Below are 17,735 nucleotides of genomic sequence, written 5' to 3' on the forward strand. Positions count from 1 at the left end.
ATTGTGCCGGACACCAACAAAGGGCGGCCGACGGCGGGACCTTCTGACCCCTGCCACCCCCCCCGACCCCTGCCACCCCCCCCCGACCCCTGCCCTCCGCTGGCCCCTCTGCCAAAAGAGCAATAAATCAAAGGGACGGGATGAAGACGGGCGGGCAGGCAGAGACAGGGATGGGGACAGGCAGTGGGGACTCCCTCCACCAACAGCGTGTGTGTGCACCCCCTGTACCCCAGCTGCTCTGAAGCCCCCCAAAAATTAGTGCAGCCGTGCAAAGTATGGGGGGGTATCCCCCTCCCCAGTGGAGGGGACTTGTCCCTGCGCGTGTGTCCTCCCAGATTGAGCTCGGCAAGGCTGGGGGGGGGCGTGAAAAATGCTTCCCCACCACCACCCCCCTCCGGTCACAGCCGGTTAATGGGGAATTTCATGGGTGCGGTGCCGCGGCGCCCGGCCGGGGAGTGTGCCGGAGCCATCTGCTCGCCGGACCCGGGGGCTGTCAAACCGCCCTGACCTCAGCGCGGCAAACAGTTTGCAGGAGCAGATGTCGCACCCTCCCTCCCCTCCAAGGGCTGTGGGTGTCACCCCTCCCACATCCCCCCCGCCCTGCCACCACCGAGAGTCCCCGGCACCTTGAGGGGTGCCCTTGCATTGAGCTGGGGACAAAACTGGCGTGAGAGCAACGGCACGCCGCAAAGACCTGGGAAGCTCATTGCAGGAGTGGCACCCCTCCAAAACTCCGCCAGGGCGCAGGGCAGAGGATCCCCGCTTTCTCCCGGCACCCCGGGCACCGCAGCCACCCCACGCTGGCTGCCACCTCGTGCACCCCCCACCCCCGGGGTGCCCCCTCGGCGCTGCCCCGCCGGGGATTTGGAAAGCCGGCTGTGCCCGATTGCCGGCTCGCAGAGCTCACACCCTGCAAACCCCCCCCAAAACCCCCTGCCCTGCGAGCACCGCACGAAGGCAGCCTGGCTCCCTCACCGCACACTCGTGGCACGGCACGGAACGGCACGGAATGGCACGGCAAGGCAGCAAAAGTGCAGGCGCTGCCTCTCCGGCAGCAGATCCCGGCCGGATCCGGGCTGGTTTCCTGCAGGTCCCCGGGAGTGGCTAGCACCGGTGTCTTTCGGACTGATTAAAATTCATTCTGCATGATTTAGGACCTAATCTCGGTGAAACTCCACAGCGCTTTATTAATAGCGCATTAGCAGATAATTCATGCGTTCGGATGAAAAATCAGCCTGTGTTATTCTCTGGGAGAGGGGGGGGACACACACGGTGGCGGGTGGGACACACACACACACACACACACACACACATGGGTGCGGGGAGGGGGGCACCCCGCTCGCCCAGCCTCCCGCACCTCCCCGCCGCCGTCGCATCCCAGCGAGGCAGCAGCCCTTCTGACAACTGCCACCACTCATTAATCTTGACGAGTTTTCTGCTGAATATTCTTCCACGGGCTTTCAAACCGTTCACTAATTGCAATTAATCACTTACCGAAACAGATGTCAGGAACAATGGAATTGGGAAGTCTGGAGGCTTGATAAAGCTGTCAGAGGAGCGCGCTCGTGTGGTGGCGGGTGCCAAAAGGCGCCGGCAACACCTTCCCCCCACCATGTGCTGGGGGGACCCGGTGACCCCACGCTGCCCGCGCGGCATCTGTCCGCCCCGGCGAGGGGGCACGGGGGGGGGGTCCGCATCCCCAGCCCCCACCGGATGGGGACGCGGGGACCGTATCGTGGTGATTTTGCCTCTCCGGCACCCACCCCCAAGGAGGGGGGGGATCCCACGGACCCCCTCACCCGGCACGGCTTCACCCCGCGCCGGGGTGGCCTCAGTTGGGGAAGCCGCGAGGAGCCCCGGCGGGGTGTCACGTCCGCCGTGCCTCGCGCCGGCGACGGCACGTTCCCCGTCCCCCGCCAGACGCCACGTTAGCACCCGCCGGGATCCAACAGCCTCCCCCGGCGGGCGCGCCGCGCTGTTCACCCATCGCGCGTGAAAGGTGCCGAGCTGACGGCTCCAGACATGGGGGGGGGGGGGCGAGAGGAGACCCCCCCCAGAGAGGCCGAGGGGGCCAAGGCTCCCCAGCGCCTTCACCTCCTGCCTTTGGAGACCCCAAATGCCACCCTGTAGGTGACCCCCAGAAAGGGGCAGCCCCCGGGGCTTCTGCTCCCCAAAGAAGGAGCCTGCAGCTTCACCAGCGCGCCCCCACATTTCAACTGCTCGCCCCCGCAGCTTGAGGACATCCTTTGGGAACGAGGTTGGGGACAGGCTGGGAGAGAGGGAGGGTTTTCCCAGTCCTCCCCTCCCCACACACACACACACACCCCCCCGCCTCCCCGAGGCTGAGCATGCTGCACAGCCCAAGGCCACCAAGTGCAATTAGCCCCGAGTCGCCCCCGCCAGTGATGGGGACACTGCCGCGGTGACAGGCAGAGCCTGGGGGACCAGAGCATCCTTCCAGGGCTGGCGCGGTGCGAGCCAAGCCCGGGGCTTGTGACCGGCACAGCCCCGACACATGTTACAATAAATATTCCGCACAGACACCGTTCCATATGTATGATCCGGTGGGGTGATGATTTTTCTACTGATCACTGGAAGTGACAGCTGTGCGGAGAGCAGGAGAAACAAAGGCACCGACTGCTCTCCCCGTTACACTCCGCTAGCGACATGATGGTGTGACACCGAGCGGCAGCATCTGGTGGCGCGGGGACCGGCAACCGGGACGGGCCGCCTGTTAGCACCGGGCACAAAGGGGTGGCAACGGGGGACGGGGTGGTAACGGGGTGGAAATGAGGATGGGGTGGGGCTGGGGTGGCAATGGGGACAAGGTGGCAGTGGGGACAGGGTGCAGATAAGGATGGGGTGGCAGTGGGGATGGGGTGGCTAGAGGGACAGGGTGGCGATAGGGTGGAAATGAGGATGGGGTGGCAATAAGGATGGGGTGGCAGTGGGGATGGGGTGGCAATAGGAATGAGGTGACGTTGGGGTGAAAATGAGGATGGAGAAGAAATAAGGATGGGGTGGGGATGGGGACAGGGTGGAAATAAGGATGAAGTGGGGATGGGGATGGGGTGGCCATGGGGACAAAGTGGCAATGGGGAGGAAATAAGGATGGGGTGGCAGTGGGACGGGGTGGCATTGGGGTGAAAATTAGGATGGGGTGGAAATAAGGATGGAGTGGGGATGGAGACAAGGGTGGAAATAAGGATGGAGTGGGGATGGGGATGGGGTAGCCATGGGGACAGGGTGGAAATAAGGATGGGGTGGTAATAAGGATGGAGTGGGGATGGGCTGGCAATGGGGATGGGGCAACGGTGCGGTGGAAATAAGGACAGGGTGGCCATGGGGACAGGGTGGCAATGGGGATGGGGTGGTCAGGGGGTGGAAATCGGGACAGGGTGGCCATGGGGACAGGGCGGCAGTGGGGATGGGGTGGTCAGGGGGTGGAAATAGGGACAGGGTGGCCATGGGGCCGGCTCCCACCAGCCCTCTCGTGCCGCACACAAGCATTCAGCCCCTCCATCCTGCCCCCCTGCCCCCCGAAGCGGCCGTGGGACGGGGAACCAGGGAGCACCCAGCCACCACAGCGCGCCCGGCCCAGGAATGGTCAATATTTGCGTTGGATTTGCAAGCGTTTCCTCCCCCCAGATAATGGCGGGGCCGCGGCACGTACAGGAGGGAGAAGCGTTGGGTTCGGTTAATTATTAGCGAACATGCAAATTCCCCCTACATGAGATAACAATAAACACCGCGATTTCAGCGAGATAAACAGGGCTTTAAATTTCCAGCAGCCTTTACTGGTGTAAAAATAAGCGTCCCTTATTTATTTAGCTCCTTTGAGAAACCACATCAGTCCCCAAACACAGTCTTTTACTGTCAAGCTACAGTAGAAGCCTTTATAGGCGGCGAAGATCCTGACAGCTACCCCTAGCACAACCATCTTTTATTCATGCTCATAATATAAACTGTATTGCCTCGGAAACAAAAGGATTTAACTCGCTGCTGGCTGGGTGGCAGCGGCCAAGCGGAGGTCTCCAGTGGGGGCACGTGGCTGGGATGGTTTCGCTCCCTAAGGGGACATCCCACAGGGCCCCCGCCTTCTCTCGGGGACAGCCCTGGGACAGGCCCCTGCCCCGCTGCCTCGGCACATCCAGGCCCAAAATAAAGCCAAAATAAAAATCCCCCCCACCCAACCTCGAGCCATTAGGCAAAGCCTCCTTGCTCTGCGGTTCCGAATCCCACCCTGCCCGCACAGAAGCAGGCAGAGCAGCGGTTACAAGAGTGGTTCGTATTTAATAATGCAATTTATATTCCACTCTCAACATAAACTATTGTAAAGGCACACTAATGTAAAAATACATCTGGCTTGTCAATAGTTTATCTTCTGGATCTGCATCTAAATCCCTGGGCATTCTTGACTTATGGCTGCACCAGTGTCTAATGAATAAAAAGGTGCAAATTATAGGCCTTGCTTTAATGCTCATCATAAAATTAGATGATAGTTGCAAAAGCTGCATTCTCCTGCCCACAGTGCAGCAATGGTAAGCTATAAATAAAGTGTATTTAATGTATCCCAGCGCTGCGCAGAGCCAGGAAACAGTATGTTACTGCACAGCCTTCAATGGATCCGCCACAAGTTCAATGAAGTGATAACTGATCCATCATGTGAATTTATGTTAACTGTCTGCTCGCAAAGTCACGGCCCCAGCACTGTAAATAGCCGACAATCCTTCCAGCCCGGCCTGCCTGCCAATAAACCTGTCACTGGCAGGCTGGGAGCAGCCACCTTAGGACACCGCAGACAAACCAGAACGCTCTTGGGTTTCCTCTTGGTTTTTCCATCCGTTTGGCCATACGGCGCATCGTTTGCCGTGCCTTGGTTTACCCACAGCCGAGCCCCTCCTCCTCCCCGGGGCTTTCCAACACCCCCGTGAGATGTTTCTGCACCTCCCCATGTTTCTGCACCTCCCCGGAGCTGTCACATCAGGGATGCGGGAAGCCCAGAGGGGACCTGGGGGGTTGGAGGGTGTGTGGGTGGGATGGCTCCTGCTTGGAGCTGCTGAGAGGGGGGAGAGAGGATGGAAGTAGAATCCCCCTCCCTGCTCGCGCACAGTGCTGGGATGCAGAGCCAGGAGGGCACATGCATTGGGGGGGGGGGGGGGGGGGGGGGGGGGTCGAAAGGCTAACTGCAGCATGCCTGGAAAGCATCCCGCCCCCCCCCCCCACCAGAGACGTGTGTCCCAGGGCTGGCACCTGGGAAGGAGATGTCCCCAGGAAGGAGACAACCCTGGGAAGATGTCCCTGGAAAGATGTGGTCACCAGAAAGCAGATGTCCCTGAGAAAGTGACATCCCCAGGAAGGTGACATGCCTGGGAAGATGTCATCCCCGGGAAAGACACATGCCCGGCAAGATGTTGTCCCTGGGAAGGAGATGTTCCCAGGAAGATGTCCCCAGGAAGCAGATGTCTTTGGGAAGGAGACATCCCTGGGAAGATGTCATCCCCAGGAAGGAGACATCCCCAGCAAGGAGATGTCCCTTGGGAAGGTGTCATCTGCAGGGAGGTATCCCTGGGAAGATGTCCCCGGGGAAGGGGACATCCCTGGGAAGGAGAAGTCCTCGCTTCAAGCAGCCTGAAGCCAGGGACACCCTCACCCCTCCATCTCCAGCCTGCAGCTGGGGACGCACGAGCGGGCCCCAACCGAGGGACGTGGCAGCGGTGATGGCCACGGGGACCCGTGGGGAGCAAGGTGGCAACCCAGGAGAGCGCGGGGGACCCCGAGCCGGAGGGAAGCAGCGCTCGCCATCACCCGGCTCTCATTAACACGGTGCTGAGCAGCCCCTAATAATAGCAACAGTAAATTCTCCTAACCAATTCGGGTCCATTTCTATAAATAATGTAGAATCTTTTTATTTACTGACAGGTTGTAAAAGTATCAGTGAGAATAATGTGAAATCAGGCGCTGCTGAATAATTCATGGCAACAGCTCCGCTCTCCCCGTCCCTGCGCTCCCCTGGCCCCGGCGTTTACACGACAGCACCTTGCGCTCGGGTTTATCTCATAAAAAGCAGGACTAACGACCTGGCACTAATTCTTTATCAACCAGGACTTTTACGGTGAGGGGAGGAGGGAAGAAATAGAAAGAAATAAAAAGAACCCTGGGTGCACCCTATAAAAAATGCATGGGCCCATGCGCTCACCTCCGCATGGAGCCGGTGATCCCCAGCGCGCTCAGCACCTCCCATCAGCAATTCCCTCTGGTCCCCAGAGCTTCTCTGAAAATTAGTATTAATTAGCAGTGCTCGCAGCTCCGCGTTGGCATCCCGAGGCAGCGGGTGCAGGAAGGGTGGCACAACCCTGCTGGGACATGGGGGACGACGGCGGGATGCTCGCTGTCCCCACGCCACCCCCGGGGATGCTGGCTTGGGGCAGCAGACCCCCTCTGAGGGCAGATGGGTTAAATTTGGGCAGAAAAACCCAATCGCTGGGGCAGCTAATCCCTGTAACAACCTGATCCGGTGGCCCTCATCCCTCCTGCCACCGCCGAGGGTGACAGGGACAGCGAGGACCCCCCCTGCAGTCCCCCCCCACATCCCCTCCCCAGAACAATACCTATCCGCCGCTGTTTTGATGTGCGGCACAAAGCCGGGAGAGCTTTCCATGTAACATGATAAAAGCAAGTCCCCAGCCAGCACAATTATTTGATAATTCTCCCTTAACACCCATCAAATTAAAGCAATGTCCAAGGGCTGCCTGAAGTGGCACTGATAGGTATTAAACTTTAATGAGATTTAATGGCACTGCCCTACTTTTTAAGCGCTCAGGCCTACGTTTATGAACATTTAATTTCCCGGGCCCTGACCTCTTTTTTTTTTTTTTTTTTTTTTTTTCCCCTTTCCCAGTGGCCCCCCCCTGCCTGCCCGCCCGCACAGCTGGTTTCTGTTAGCGCTGGCGGCCGGCCCCGACCCGGGATGCTCGGGATGCTCGGCCGGCCCCGAGCCGATAGAAATCTCCAGGCGCTGCGGGGTGAGATGTTGACTCTAGCAGGGAGCCGAGATGGAGCGAGGAGGGGGGGGGAGCCCAGGGAAGGATGGAGGGAGAAGGGGGGTTGTGATTCACCGGCACCGAACACGGCCAAATTTATGAAATGACTTAATTAATTTGCTCCTGGACTGACGTGACGCCGCGGGTCGGACTGGTTTGAGGGCCCTCATCCTGCTGCTCGGTTGCATTCAGTTTGGGAAAAGGGTTGGGTTAAGCACCCCTTAAAAACGAGCAAAGCCGCTGCACCAGGGCAAATTTGGGGGGTTAGACCCCCCCCCCCCCCAACGCCCCCCGGGGACTGGATGCAGCCCACTGATCCAGTTTGTTGCTGCCCTCTAGTGTGTACGGGACAGGCCAGACCCCGCTGGCGCTTTTCCCCCTCCCCACATGTCCCCCCGCACCACTTGGCCACGCAGGATGCTGCATCTTGAGCGGGGATTGCTGCTGAGACGCTCAGAGCCCAGACGGCCGGGGTACTGGGGAGCATCACTCCAGCACCCCAACCTGGAGCCCCGCCAGCTCCCCAAAACCCCGCTAACGGGGCCGCAAGATCGGCGCTGGGGCCCTGACCAGCACCAGCGAGCACCGTGCATCCCCTCCTGCCCCACGGCACAGCTCTGGTGGGATGTGGGATGCTGTGTTTCCCTCCGGAATTCAGGAGGGGTTGGGGTACCCAGGTTGGCATCAGCATCCTCCAACAAGAGGAGCTACTGGGGTGGGTGCCACCGTTGCCCACCCTGGCGTGGCCCATGGCATGAGGGATAAGCTCAGGTTTAGGGAAACTGAGGCTCACACCACTGCGGCCGGCTTCTGTGCTGGGAATGTCCCTCTCCCACCTCCTAAAACTCTCCCCAGCACCCACACCAACAGCAGGGAGACCGGCTGCAGGAATGCAAAGGCAGGGCAATAAAAGGGAGCGTTATCAAGCCCCAGCAGAGCCAACAGCCCGCGTGCTGAGGCGGGGAGGAGAGCATGAGGGAGGGAAAGGAGGAGAAAGAAAAAAAAAAAAAAAAACACACACACAAAAAAAAAAAAAAAAAAAAGGAAGAAAAAAAAAAAAACAACCACCCTTAACCCCGAGATCACTTATCATTCAGGCTGCATCACGCATCTTGAAAGTGCAGACACAAAAATGTAATGTCATAACATTCGCAGTTCAATAACCTTTGCTTCACGAGACGGCTTGAACTGTCAGAGGAGCTGGAAGGTAAATATTTCAGCGTACAGGCACTGAATGCAAAGGCGTGGGGAGGGGGGTCGGCCTCGGCTTCCCCAGCTCGCCTCGACACGTTCAAATATCCCCCGCCGTAAATCCCGGCCGGCGCTGGGGAAAGGCCGTGGCGCGGATAAAATACGAGCAGATATAAAGCCAGACACCTTTATTGTTCGGCAAAGTCTTCCAACAAGTTATGAACCCGCAGCTTGACCCTAACCCATCATCTTGTTATACGGCAGAAACAAAGCTGGTGCTGGGAGCCGGGGCTGGACCAGGGCAGGATGCGGGTGGGAAGGAGAAAATCCCACCCTGCCTCCTCCACGGGGGATATTCGGGTGTAATTCACCCCCAGCCCTCCCTGTACCCCACATTTACCACGCTTCAGCCTGCAAGTGGCTGCGGAGAGGCACGGGTTGTCCCTTAAGAGCAGACCCTGTGTCAGCCCCCTTCCAAGGAGCCTCCCTGCCAGGTTATGGCGGTGCAAATTCCCCGCAGCCGGGGTTAACGGGAGCAGGACCCCGGCGAACGGCAGCGCCTCACCCGCAAGGTTAACGCTGAGCTGGGTGGGAGGAAGGAGATTGCACAGCCGGGGGCCTCGGAGGGAGCGGGGAGCAACGGCTGCGAGGGAGGTGAGAAACCAGCTGGGGGCCAGAGGGCACTGGGTTGAGCAGAGATAACCCCCCCGATGGGGAAAATCCACACCCTGGCAGCGCTGGAAAGCCTGGGAAAGTGCTGGCACCAGGGCTGTGCGTCCTTGGGGGTTGCATGGCATGGCATGGCACGGCACGGCACAGCGGGCAGTGCCCTGTGTGTCCAAGGGGGGTTGCATGGCACGGCATGGCACTGCGGGCAGTGCTTTGTGTGACCATGGGGGTTGCATGGCACGGTATGCAATGATCTGTGTGACCATGGGGGTTGCATGGCACAGCATGGCACGGTATGCAATGATCTGTGTGACCATGGGGGTTGCATGGCACAGTATGCAATGATCTGTGTGACCATGGGGGTTGCATGGCATGGTATGCAATGATCTGTGTGACCATGGGGGTTGCATGGCACGGTATGCAATGATCTGTGTGACCATGGGGGTTGCATGGCACGGTATGCAATGATCTGTGTGACCATTGGGGTTGCATGGCACGGCACAGCACGGCATGGCACGGTATGCAATGATCTGTGTGACCATGGGAGTTGCATGGCACGGCAAGGCACAGCGGGCAGTGCTCTGTGTGTCCACGGGGGTTGCATGGCACGGCACGGCACGGCAGGCAGCAGCAGTGCCAAGCAGCTTGCACAGCCCATGCGGGGCACACATTGCACAGACACCCCCCCTCCACATCCCCCCCCCCCGGGTCCAACTGCGAGGCGCAGCCGGTGACAACCGCAGGCACCTGCCTGCAGCTGGGCCGGCTCTGCCACCGGGCTTCGCCAACCCCCCGCACCCCAAATTCTGGGAAGCAGCAGAGCCACGGAGCACGAGAGCGGGTCCCGGGGGGAGAGGGGCACGGCGGGGCACCCACGTGCCGAACCCCGGCATCGCCGCGGGGAGGGCGGGCGAAGGGGGGGGGTACAGCCCCGGCGAGGAACAGTTAAGCGGCCCCCACCCGCACGGGGCGTGCAGCAACAGGCACCGTCGCACCCTCCCCGAAACACCTGCTAAGGCCGCGCTGGCACGGGGCGAGCGCCCGGGGCGAGCGGGAGGAGCGGCGGCGGCGGGGAGCGCGCCAGGGCCCGCAGCAAGAAGCGGCATGTCTGCCGCTTGGCAGCACAACAGAGAGCAGGTGACAAGCGCGCCGGCGGTCGCTTTATTACAGGAAGCGAGCACGCAAGCATCTGACGTCGCGCTGCCCGAAGAAAAAAAAAAAAAGAAAAAAAATTTAGAAAAAAAAAAACAAAAAAACAAAAAACAAACACCAAACCACCCCCCTTTGTCATCAACCCTCCCGCCAAGGCTGTGGGAAAGGGGCCCCCGGATGCCGCGGGGTGCCCCGTTGCAAACCCCGTTGCAAAATCAGGTGGAGGGATCAGGGCCCTTGGTGGCATCGCAGCCGCGTGTCGCTGCCAGGGCCCAGCGAATCCCACGGGAGTTAAAAATCCACGTGTGTGCGTGCACAAACATTTCTCCTCGGCAAACAGTCCCCGAGACAACAAAACGAGCCGGCGCTGCCACCCCTGCGCCCGCTCCCGCGCCAACCCGCTCCTCTGACACAGCAATTAGAGGTAGGCATTAATATTTAAATATTGCCAGCTCTGGAGAAGGGAAATCAAATAAAAAAGCCAGCGTGCCAGCAGCGCGTCAAGCTCCTGCTCCATCAGCCTCAAACCCTGCCGGGTGCACAGCAGCAGGGGGGTGTGGGGGGGGGGGGGTGCAGGCTCCCGTGCCGTGCCACACCGTGGGGGACACTGGGGCATCGATGCCACGAGGTGAACCCCGTTTCTGGACCAAATCGGCGTGAGCGAGAGGCGAGGAAGCGGCGAGCAAGCTGCAGCGATGCTCCTGCCAGCTCAGCAAGGCTGGGGGGGGCTTCAAAGGGACCCCAACCCCACCTTGGCCACACTTTGAGGGGGGCACGCAGGGCTCCCCGCTCTCTCCCAGCCTTAAAAGCACCCGCAGCGCCCGTCTGAAAGGTGCCAGGGCTGGGGGGGGGGGGGGACAACGACGGACGGACATGCAGCCTGGCCCCCCCACCCCAGGGAGTCACCACCCCTGGTCCCGCGGGTGCTAAGAGGCGGCGTCGGCGCAGCAAAGAGGATTTACTGCTCAACGCAAGGGGCTTTCGAGGCAATAACTTTCCCTCCTCTTGACTTAAATGGATTTTAAACTTCAAAAAGGATAGAGGGGGGGCAAGCTGCCAAGCGGCCGCCCCTGAAAGGGCCGACCCCGCAGGCACTACGCCGGGTGCTGGGGGGGGTTTTTAAGGGGGCTGCAAGCCGAGCCAGGGCCAACGGCCGTGGCAGATAAGGGCTGGGGGGGGTTGGGGGGGGGGGGGGAGCCGCGATAAGGCGGTCGCCGTTATCGGCGCGGGAGTGCCAGGGCGAGCTTCCTCCCCGCGCCGCGTTGCAACCGCCTGCAGGCAGTGGGGTGCCAGGGAAATGGGGGGGGGGGGGGGAAGCGGGGAGAGAATGGTGGGGGGGCACACACAAATACACGACACGGGGCAGCCCCGTGGCCCAGCAGCCGAGGCACGAGGCACGGCAAGGGCTATTTCAAGGGCAATCCCTCTGGCCGCTTGCCCAGGCGGCCGCAGCTTGCCAAGCTCCATCCCGGCTGCCCCTGACCCGGATGGGGAGCTGGGGCTCAGGGGTGCTGCCCTGCACACCCACCCACCCCCCCCCCCCCAAAATCCTGGCCACCCCCCTCCATTGGGGACAGCCGTCCCATGAAGGTGATGCGTCCCAGTACCGCCAGCACACGGAGGTTGGAAGGTGGGGGGGTCTAGGCTGGGTGTCCCCACGGGGGATGTGAAAGTGGAGAGGCAGGCAAAGGCCATTTCCCCCTGCCCACGCTCTGACGCCAAACCTCGCACCCAGGGCTCGGCGATGGAGGTGGCACCCAGTGTGGGGTGGGACCACCGCCTTGCACCCGGCAGAAACACCACATCCCGCCCCCCCCCCAGCCCCCCCCCCCCCCCCCCGCCCTTCCAGACCCGGACCTCCCCCAGAGGCCACGGTGAGGGGCAGCGCCTGGGGGAGAGGGCTGGGGGGAGGCGCAGAGGAAGGAACGGGAGAGTGGAGATTAAAAACGCCCCCTCCTCGAGCTTGCCCCCCAACCTGCAGCCCCGTCCTGGGTGCTGGCACGTCAGGAAGTGATAAACCAGTCTGTGGGCCCCCCCCCCCCCAGCAGCCTGGCCCCCGGCCAAAGCCACTGTCTCCGCTGTAATGCTCCCTGCCCTGCAGCCAACACACACACACACACACACACACACTTGCACCACCCAAAAAACGCCCCGGGGCGCGCACGCATACAGAGCGAGTGCCCCGGTGTGCACCCAAAAAGATAAAGGGGGGGGGGGGGGGGGGGGGGGGCATACTCGTTGCCCAACGCTTGCACCAGCCGCTGCCAGCACACTTTTGGGGCGTGCAAGGCGTGCACACGTGTGTGCGCAGACAGCCCCCCCTCCCACGCACACACCCCCCCCCCAGCCAGCCCTGCCACGCCATCGTCACACCCGACACCTCCCCGCCGGGTGACACAACCGGGCCGCCGAGCACAGGCGTGCGTGGGAGCACACCCCCAAACCGCACGGGCTCACCCCCGATGCTCGCACGGGCCGGTGCGCACGCGCGCGTGAGCTCGGCAGGAAGGAGCGCTGCCTCTTCCCTCCATTAATGCCCACCGGGGCTCACGCTCGGGGCCCAACGGGCACCCCACACGGCACCCACCGCACCTCCGTGCCCCGGAGGAAGAGGAGGAAGAGCGCCGGGTGCTCACCCACCGTGCTTCTCCAAGAGCTGGCAGCAGCCACTTGCCCACGGCGGTTTGGGGGCACCAACGCCGCCGCCGCGCAAAGCAGTCGCTGGGATGTGGCACAGCGCAGGGCATGAGCGCGGCACGGCGAACCGGCGGGCCCCGGGGCGAAGGGCAAGGCCCGCGGCGCAGGCTGGGGTGGAAGAGCGAAGCCGGAGCAGAGCGATAAACACGGCGGCTCACGATGTGCCGGGCGAGACGCCGGGCCCGCGGCATCACCCCGGATGCGGTGCCCGGGCTCCCCGGGGCGGGTCGTTGGGGCTCTGTTAGCGACACGGTCCCTCCCCAACCCCGGCGGTCCCGAGTGTCCAGAAACACGGATGATACAAGAGGTGGTCGCTCCGGCGGAGTGGCACATGGGTAAACTGAGGCACAGCCCCGCGCGCTCGGCTCGGGAAACGGTCAGACGGCAAGGCCAGGAGACACGGCAAGGTCAATGCACGGCCCCACGGACGGGCTCCCCCCCACGGGAAACGACCCAAAGGGTCTCGGCGGCAACGTGGGATACGGGGACTGAGCACCTCAACCGACACCGGACCCTGAGCCCGCAGCACCCAGCGGGTCCCACCTCCCCCCCCAACACCCCCCAGCTGGTTGCTCCAACTCCAGGGCAACCTCCGTCCCTCACGCCGTGGGGTCCCCCAATCCCCACGTGACAGGGTCCCCCAAACCCACGGCAACTTTCGTTCCCCACACCACGGGGTCTTCCACCCCTCACGTGACAGGGTCCCCCAAGCCACAGGCCTCTGCCCCCCACACCATGGGGTCTCCCAAGCCCAGGGTGACCTCCACCCCCTATGCCATGGGGCCCCCCAACCCCAGGATGACCTCTGTCCCCCACACCACGGGGTCTCTCAACCCCAGGGTGACCTTCATCCCCCACACCCTGGGTTCTCTCAGGCCCAGGGTTACCTCTGTCCTCCACACAACGGGGTCCCCCAAGCCCAGGGTGACCTCCACCCTCTATGCCACGGGGTCCCCCAACTCCAGGGTGACCTCCATCCACCACACCAGGGGTTCCCCCAAGCCCAGGGTGACCTCCACCCCCTATGCCATGGGGTCCCCCAAGCCCAGGGTGACCTCCACCCCCTATGCCATGAGGTCCCCCAAGCCCAGGGTGACCTCCACCCCCTATGCCATGAGGTCCCCCAACTCCAGGGTGACCTCCACCCCCTATGCCACGGGGTCCCCCAACTCCAGGGTGACCTCCATCCACCACACCAGGGGTTCCCCCAAGCCCAGGGTGACCTCCACCCCCTATGCCACGGGGTCCCCCAACTCCAGGGTGACCTCCATCCACCACAACACGGGGTCTCTCAACCCCAGGGTGACCACCGGAGCCCCACCCCCACCCCCCCCCAACCTAGGCAACTAGGTGGAGGGGTCTGCGGGTGGTGGGGTCACACCAGCCCCATCCCACCCCTCCAGCGCAACCGGTCACCGCAGCCCCCCCATTCCCCCGCACAGCGCTTTGGGAGGGTGGAAGCAGGGGGGGGGGGGGGGGGAGGTGTGTGTACTGGGGCGAAGGGGGGGGGGGGTGCAGCACTCACCCATCGGCCGCGCCGTCCAGCGGGGGCTGCGCTCCTCCATGGGCAGAGCAATGGAGGGAGAGGAGCGGAGCGGAGCTGAGCCTTTCTCCCCCCACCCCCCCCACCCCCCCCCCCCCTCCGCCTCCCCTTTCTCCGCCGCTTCCTGCTTCCCTCGGCGCCCGCCCGCCGCCCCGGGAGCCGCACGGCTGGAGTGTGACTCACCGGGGGCCGGGCCGGGCAGGGCAGGGCCCCGACGGGGGCGGGTGGGGGAACGGGAGGCTGGCACCTTCCCCCCGCCCCCCCCCCCCGACAGCAGGGAGGCACCGAAAAGCGAGAGGGGGGGGATCGCGTAAAAGAGGTGCTGAAGAAGGACAGACCCCCCGCCCCCCCCCCCCCCCGCCTCCATGGGGGTCGCGGGGCAGCACGGAGGGAGGTGCCCCCCATGAAGATTGGGGGGGTGTCAGCCCTAACCCTGACGCATAGGCATCCCGCACCCCGCTGTGCCATATTTAGGGGGTGATGGAGGGTGGGCAAGAAGTTGGGGTGGCAGCCAGCCCTTTGACCCCTCCACCCCAAAACTTCTTGGACCCCCCCCAAAACGGGCTCTGGGACCCCCCCAAAACTCAGAGGTGCCATTGCCTGACCCATCACAGCGAGTGCCCGGGGTGGTCCTGAGCCTAGACCCTGCGGCGACAAGGGGGGGGGTCCCCACAACAGACCCCCCCCCAAAACTTCTTGGACCCTCAAAACGGGCTCTGAGACCCCCCCAAAGCTCGGAGGTGCCTGACCCATCACAGCAAGCGCCCAGGGTGGTCCTGAGCCCGGACCCTGCAGAGACAAGGGGGGTCCCCATAACACCACCCCCCCCGCCATGCACCCCAATACCCACTGCACCGGGTGAGGAATGGGGACAGCACTGTCCCCCTCCAGGGAGGGGACAGCAGTGGCCACCCCTTGTGCCATCCCACCTCCACCCTGCAGCCTCTGCCCGCACCAGAGTTTGCAGACACCAGTGAAACGAGTAGGGTGGGGCTCAGCCCACCCGCAAGCGGAGGAAGTTGCCGATGATTTACCGGCCATGACAAGCCATGCCGGTCGGCTCCGCGGGCCGGACGGGCTCGGCAGGCTCCGAAAGCAGGACCCCGACCCTCCCGGGGCAGATGGGAGCCTTCCACGAAGAATTTGGTCCCGGCACCCACTGGCCACGGACTTGGGTCTCTGCAGGAGGAGATGCAGGCCACGACAGGAGCATCCAGCCATCCCCACGCAAGCGGCCACGCCACCGCGCGCACCCACCCGAGCCCCTTCCCAGCTCACCCTCTCCTCTGCTTCCCCTCCATCCTCCTCCTCCTCTTCCTCCAGCAGGCCCCACCGCCCGCCACGCCGGTGCTGCCCGTGGCACTGGTGCTGCCCGCCGCCTCCCCCAGCCCTCCTCACCGGCAGCGCCAGCGCTTTCTCCCCCCATCTCCCTTTTCCCGTTCTATTTTAAATTTTTATTGCATTCTTTTTAAAGAATACAGAGGAACAAATGCCCTTATCAGCAATTCTCACAAGGTATAAAGAGCCGCTTTTATCTCCCTGCTTTTACTAATCTAGAGCGAGCCAATGCCTGTTAATTTTTTAATTTTCCTAGTGAATGCATTTGTGGCTTTGTCAGCATCCACCCGCACACGCGCGCTCCCCTTCGCGGCCCAGCCCGGCGACCCCGGCACAGAGCGGTGGCAAGCACGGCTCCTGGTTTTGCAACCACGACGGAGTTTCATGCACCGGGAAGTCCTGTGCGTCACACGAGGCTCACCGGGACACCCTGGGACGTGCTGGGAAACCCCAAAATATACGGTGGGACCCCCAGGGATGCCAGCCCACGGCACAAGCGGCAAGCGCCGCGGGGGGATTCTGCCAGAGCCGGTCTCCATCCTCGGCACAGGAGGCCAAATATCCCCATTGCCTGAACCGGCCCAAGTCCCCAAGGGGGCATAGAGGGGGTTCACCCCCATTCCCCCCCCCCTCCCAGCAAAGGGAGGGCGGGCGCAGGCTGCCCGCACACTGGGGCTGGGAGCGCCGGCAGCCGGCCGCGGTGCGCAGATGAGATGTGGCAGGCGTGTAACAAGCCATTAGTCACTGTCACCTTTGCCCGGCAGCCACTGGCAGGGTAATAAATCCCAAGCTGACTCCAGCGGGCCCGTTCCAGGCCACGGCTCCCAGCTTGCCCCCGCGCCGCTGCCGGCTGGGCTGTGAGCAGCTTGCAAATGCATCCTCCCCCCCAATTCCCCACCCTACCCCACAGCGCTTTGCAGGGTCCCAAACCGGGGTCGAAACCCTTTGAGGCTGATCGATGGGCCGACACGGGCCACCGCGTCCCCGGGAAGTGCCCTTCCTCTGGGCAGGGGCGGGGGGGGAATATGTGGGGGTCACAGATCCCCCCCCCTTTCCCGCCCCGCTAAGCAGCTCCCTCGCCCCGCAGAGGCAGCGCTGCCTGTCCCAGCTCCCTGCCCGTCCCAGCTCCCTGCCCGTCCCAGCTCCCTGCCCGCTGCGCCTTGCGGTTCCCAGTTCTCCCCAGCCCAACGCCGGGAACCGGCATCGGCGGTTGCTGCCAGATCAAAGCAGCCTGGTGTGGCACAGCGCGGCACGGCACGGCACGGCGCGGCGCGCCCGCCGGGAAGGGCTGGCAAACAAGCCGGTCCAGGGAGGCGGCAGGCGGGAAGCACGCGTGATACCTCTCCCAAAAATGCTGCTGCTCCTGACGGACGGGGCGGCCGAGTCCCAGGAGCCGCGGCCCGGCCCAGCCTCGGGGGGCCCCCCCCCGCCCCCCCCAGCTCCCCGGTGCAGCCAGCCCAACGCTGCCGCTCTTCCCCAGCGCCCACAGCCTGACTCACGGCCCCAGGGACGACGGGCAGGGACTGAGGTGCCGGCGGGGTCACCTCCCCGGTTGGGTTGCGGGTTTCGGAGCCCCAACCCCAAACCACCGGGTGCGAGTTTTTCACCGGGAGACCCAAGCCGCGGCGGCACGCCGGGCTGGAAGCGCACGGGAGAGCCCTCGAGGAGGGTATCCCAGTAATCCCCCCAGCACCCCCCAGCATCACCTACTTGTGGCTCCAGCGTCTGCGCCCTCCGTGTCCAAAGCTGGCCGCTGGCCAATGTCCGGGGTGGCACCGCCACCCGTCCCCAGGCTCTCCCCAGCACTGGCCACCCGGTGCCGGGGCTCGCCGGCGGCAGGCTTGGCGGCGGCTGTCTCGAGGGACGATGAGGACGCCTGGAAGAGAAGCAGGACAGACACTCAGCACCTTTCCCTTCCCCAGTTTGAGCGTGGCGAGGCCGGAGCACCGCCAACACGGGTTGGGGGGACACGGCACGGGGGTGGAGGGGGGGGGCACAGACACAGGATGCTTTTGTTTTCCTGCCAGCCGGTGCACGTGGCCGGCGCGGGGAGCCGCACGCCAGCCCGCGCCGCGGGGCTACAGCTGGATCCGGCCGATGGC

The 17,735-nt window shown here is 63.3% G+C and overlaps 1 protein-coding gene across 2 annotated transcripts in view; it reads right to left on the bottom strand.

The window, feature by feature from the left end:
- The window catches only part of GSE1 (Gse1 coiled-coil protein), a 102,588-nt gene that overhangs the window by 49,321 nt on the left and 35,532 nt on the right, over nucleotides 1-17,735 (bottom strand). For both annotated transcript variants that reach the window (XM_042797460.1, XM_042797459.1), the window contains exon 2: nucleotides 17,344-17,509. In XM_042797460.1, the coding sequence (XP_042653394.1) occupies nucleotides 17,344-17,509 (166 nt within the window). The remainder of the gene's footprint in view (nucleotides 1-17,343; nucleotides 17,510-17,735) is intronic.

The sequence above is a fragment of the Tyto alba genome, unplaced genomic scaffold (genome assembly GCF_018691265.1).
Source record: "Tyto alba isolate M040663 unplaced genomic scaffold, T.alba_DEE_v4.0 Super-Scaffold_26, whole genome shotgun sequence".
Lineage (NCBI taxonomy): Eukaryota > Metazoa > Chordata > Aves > Strigiformes > Tytonidae > Tyto > Tyto alba.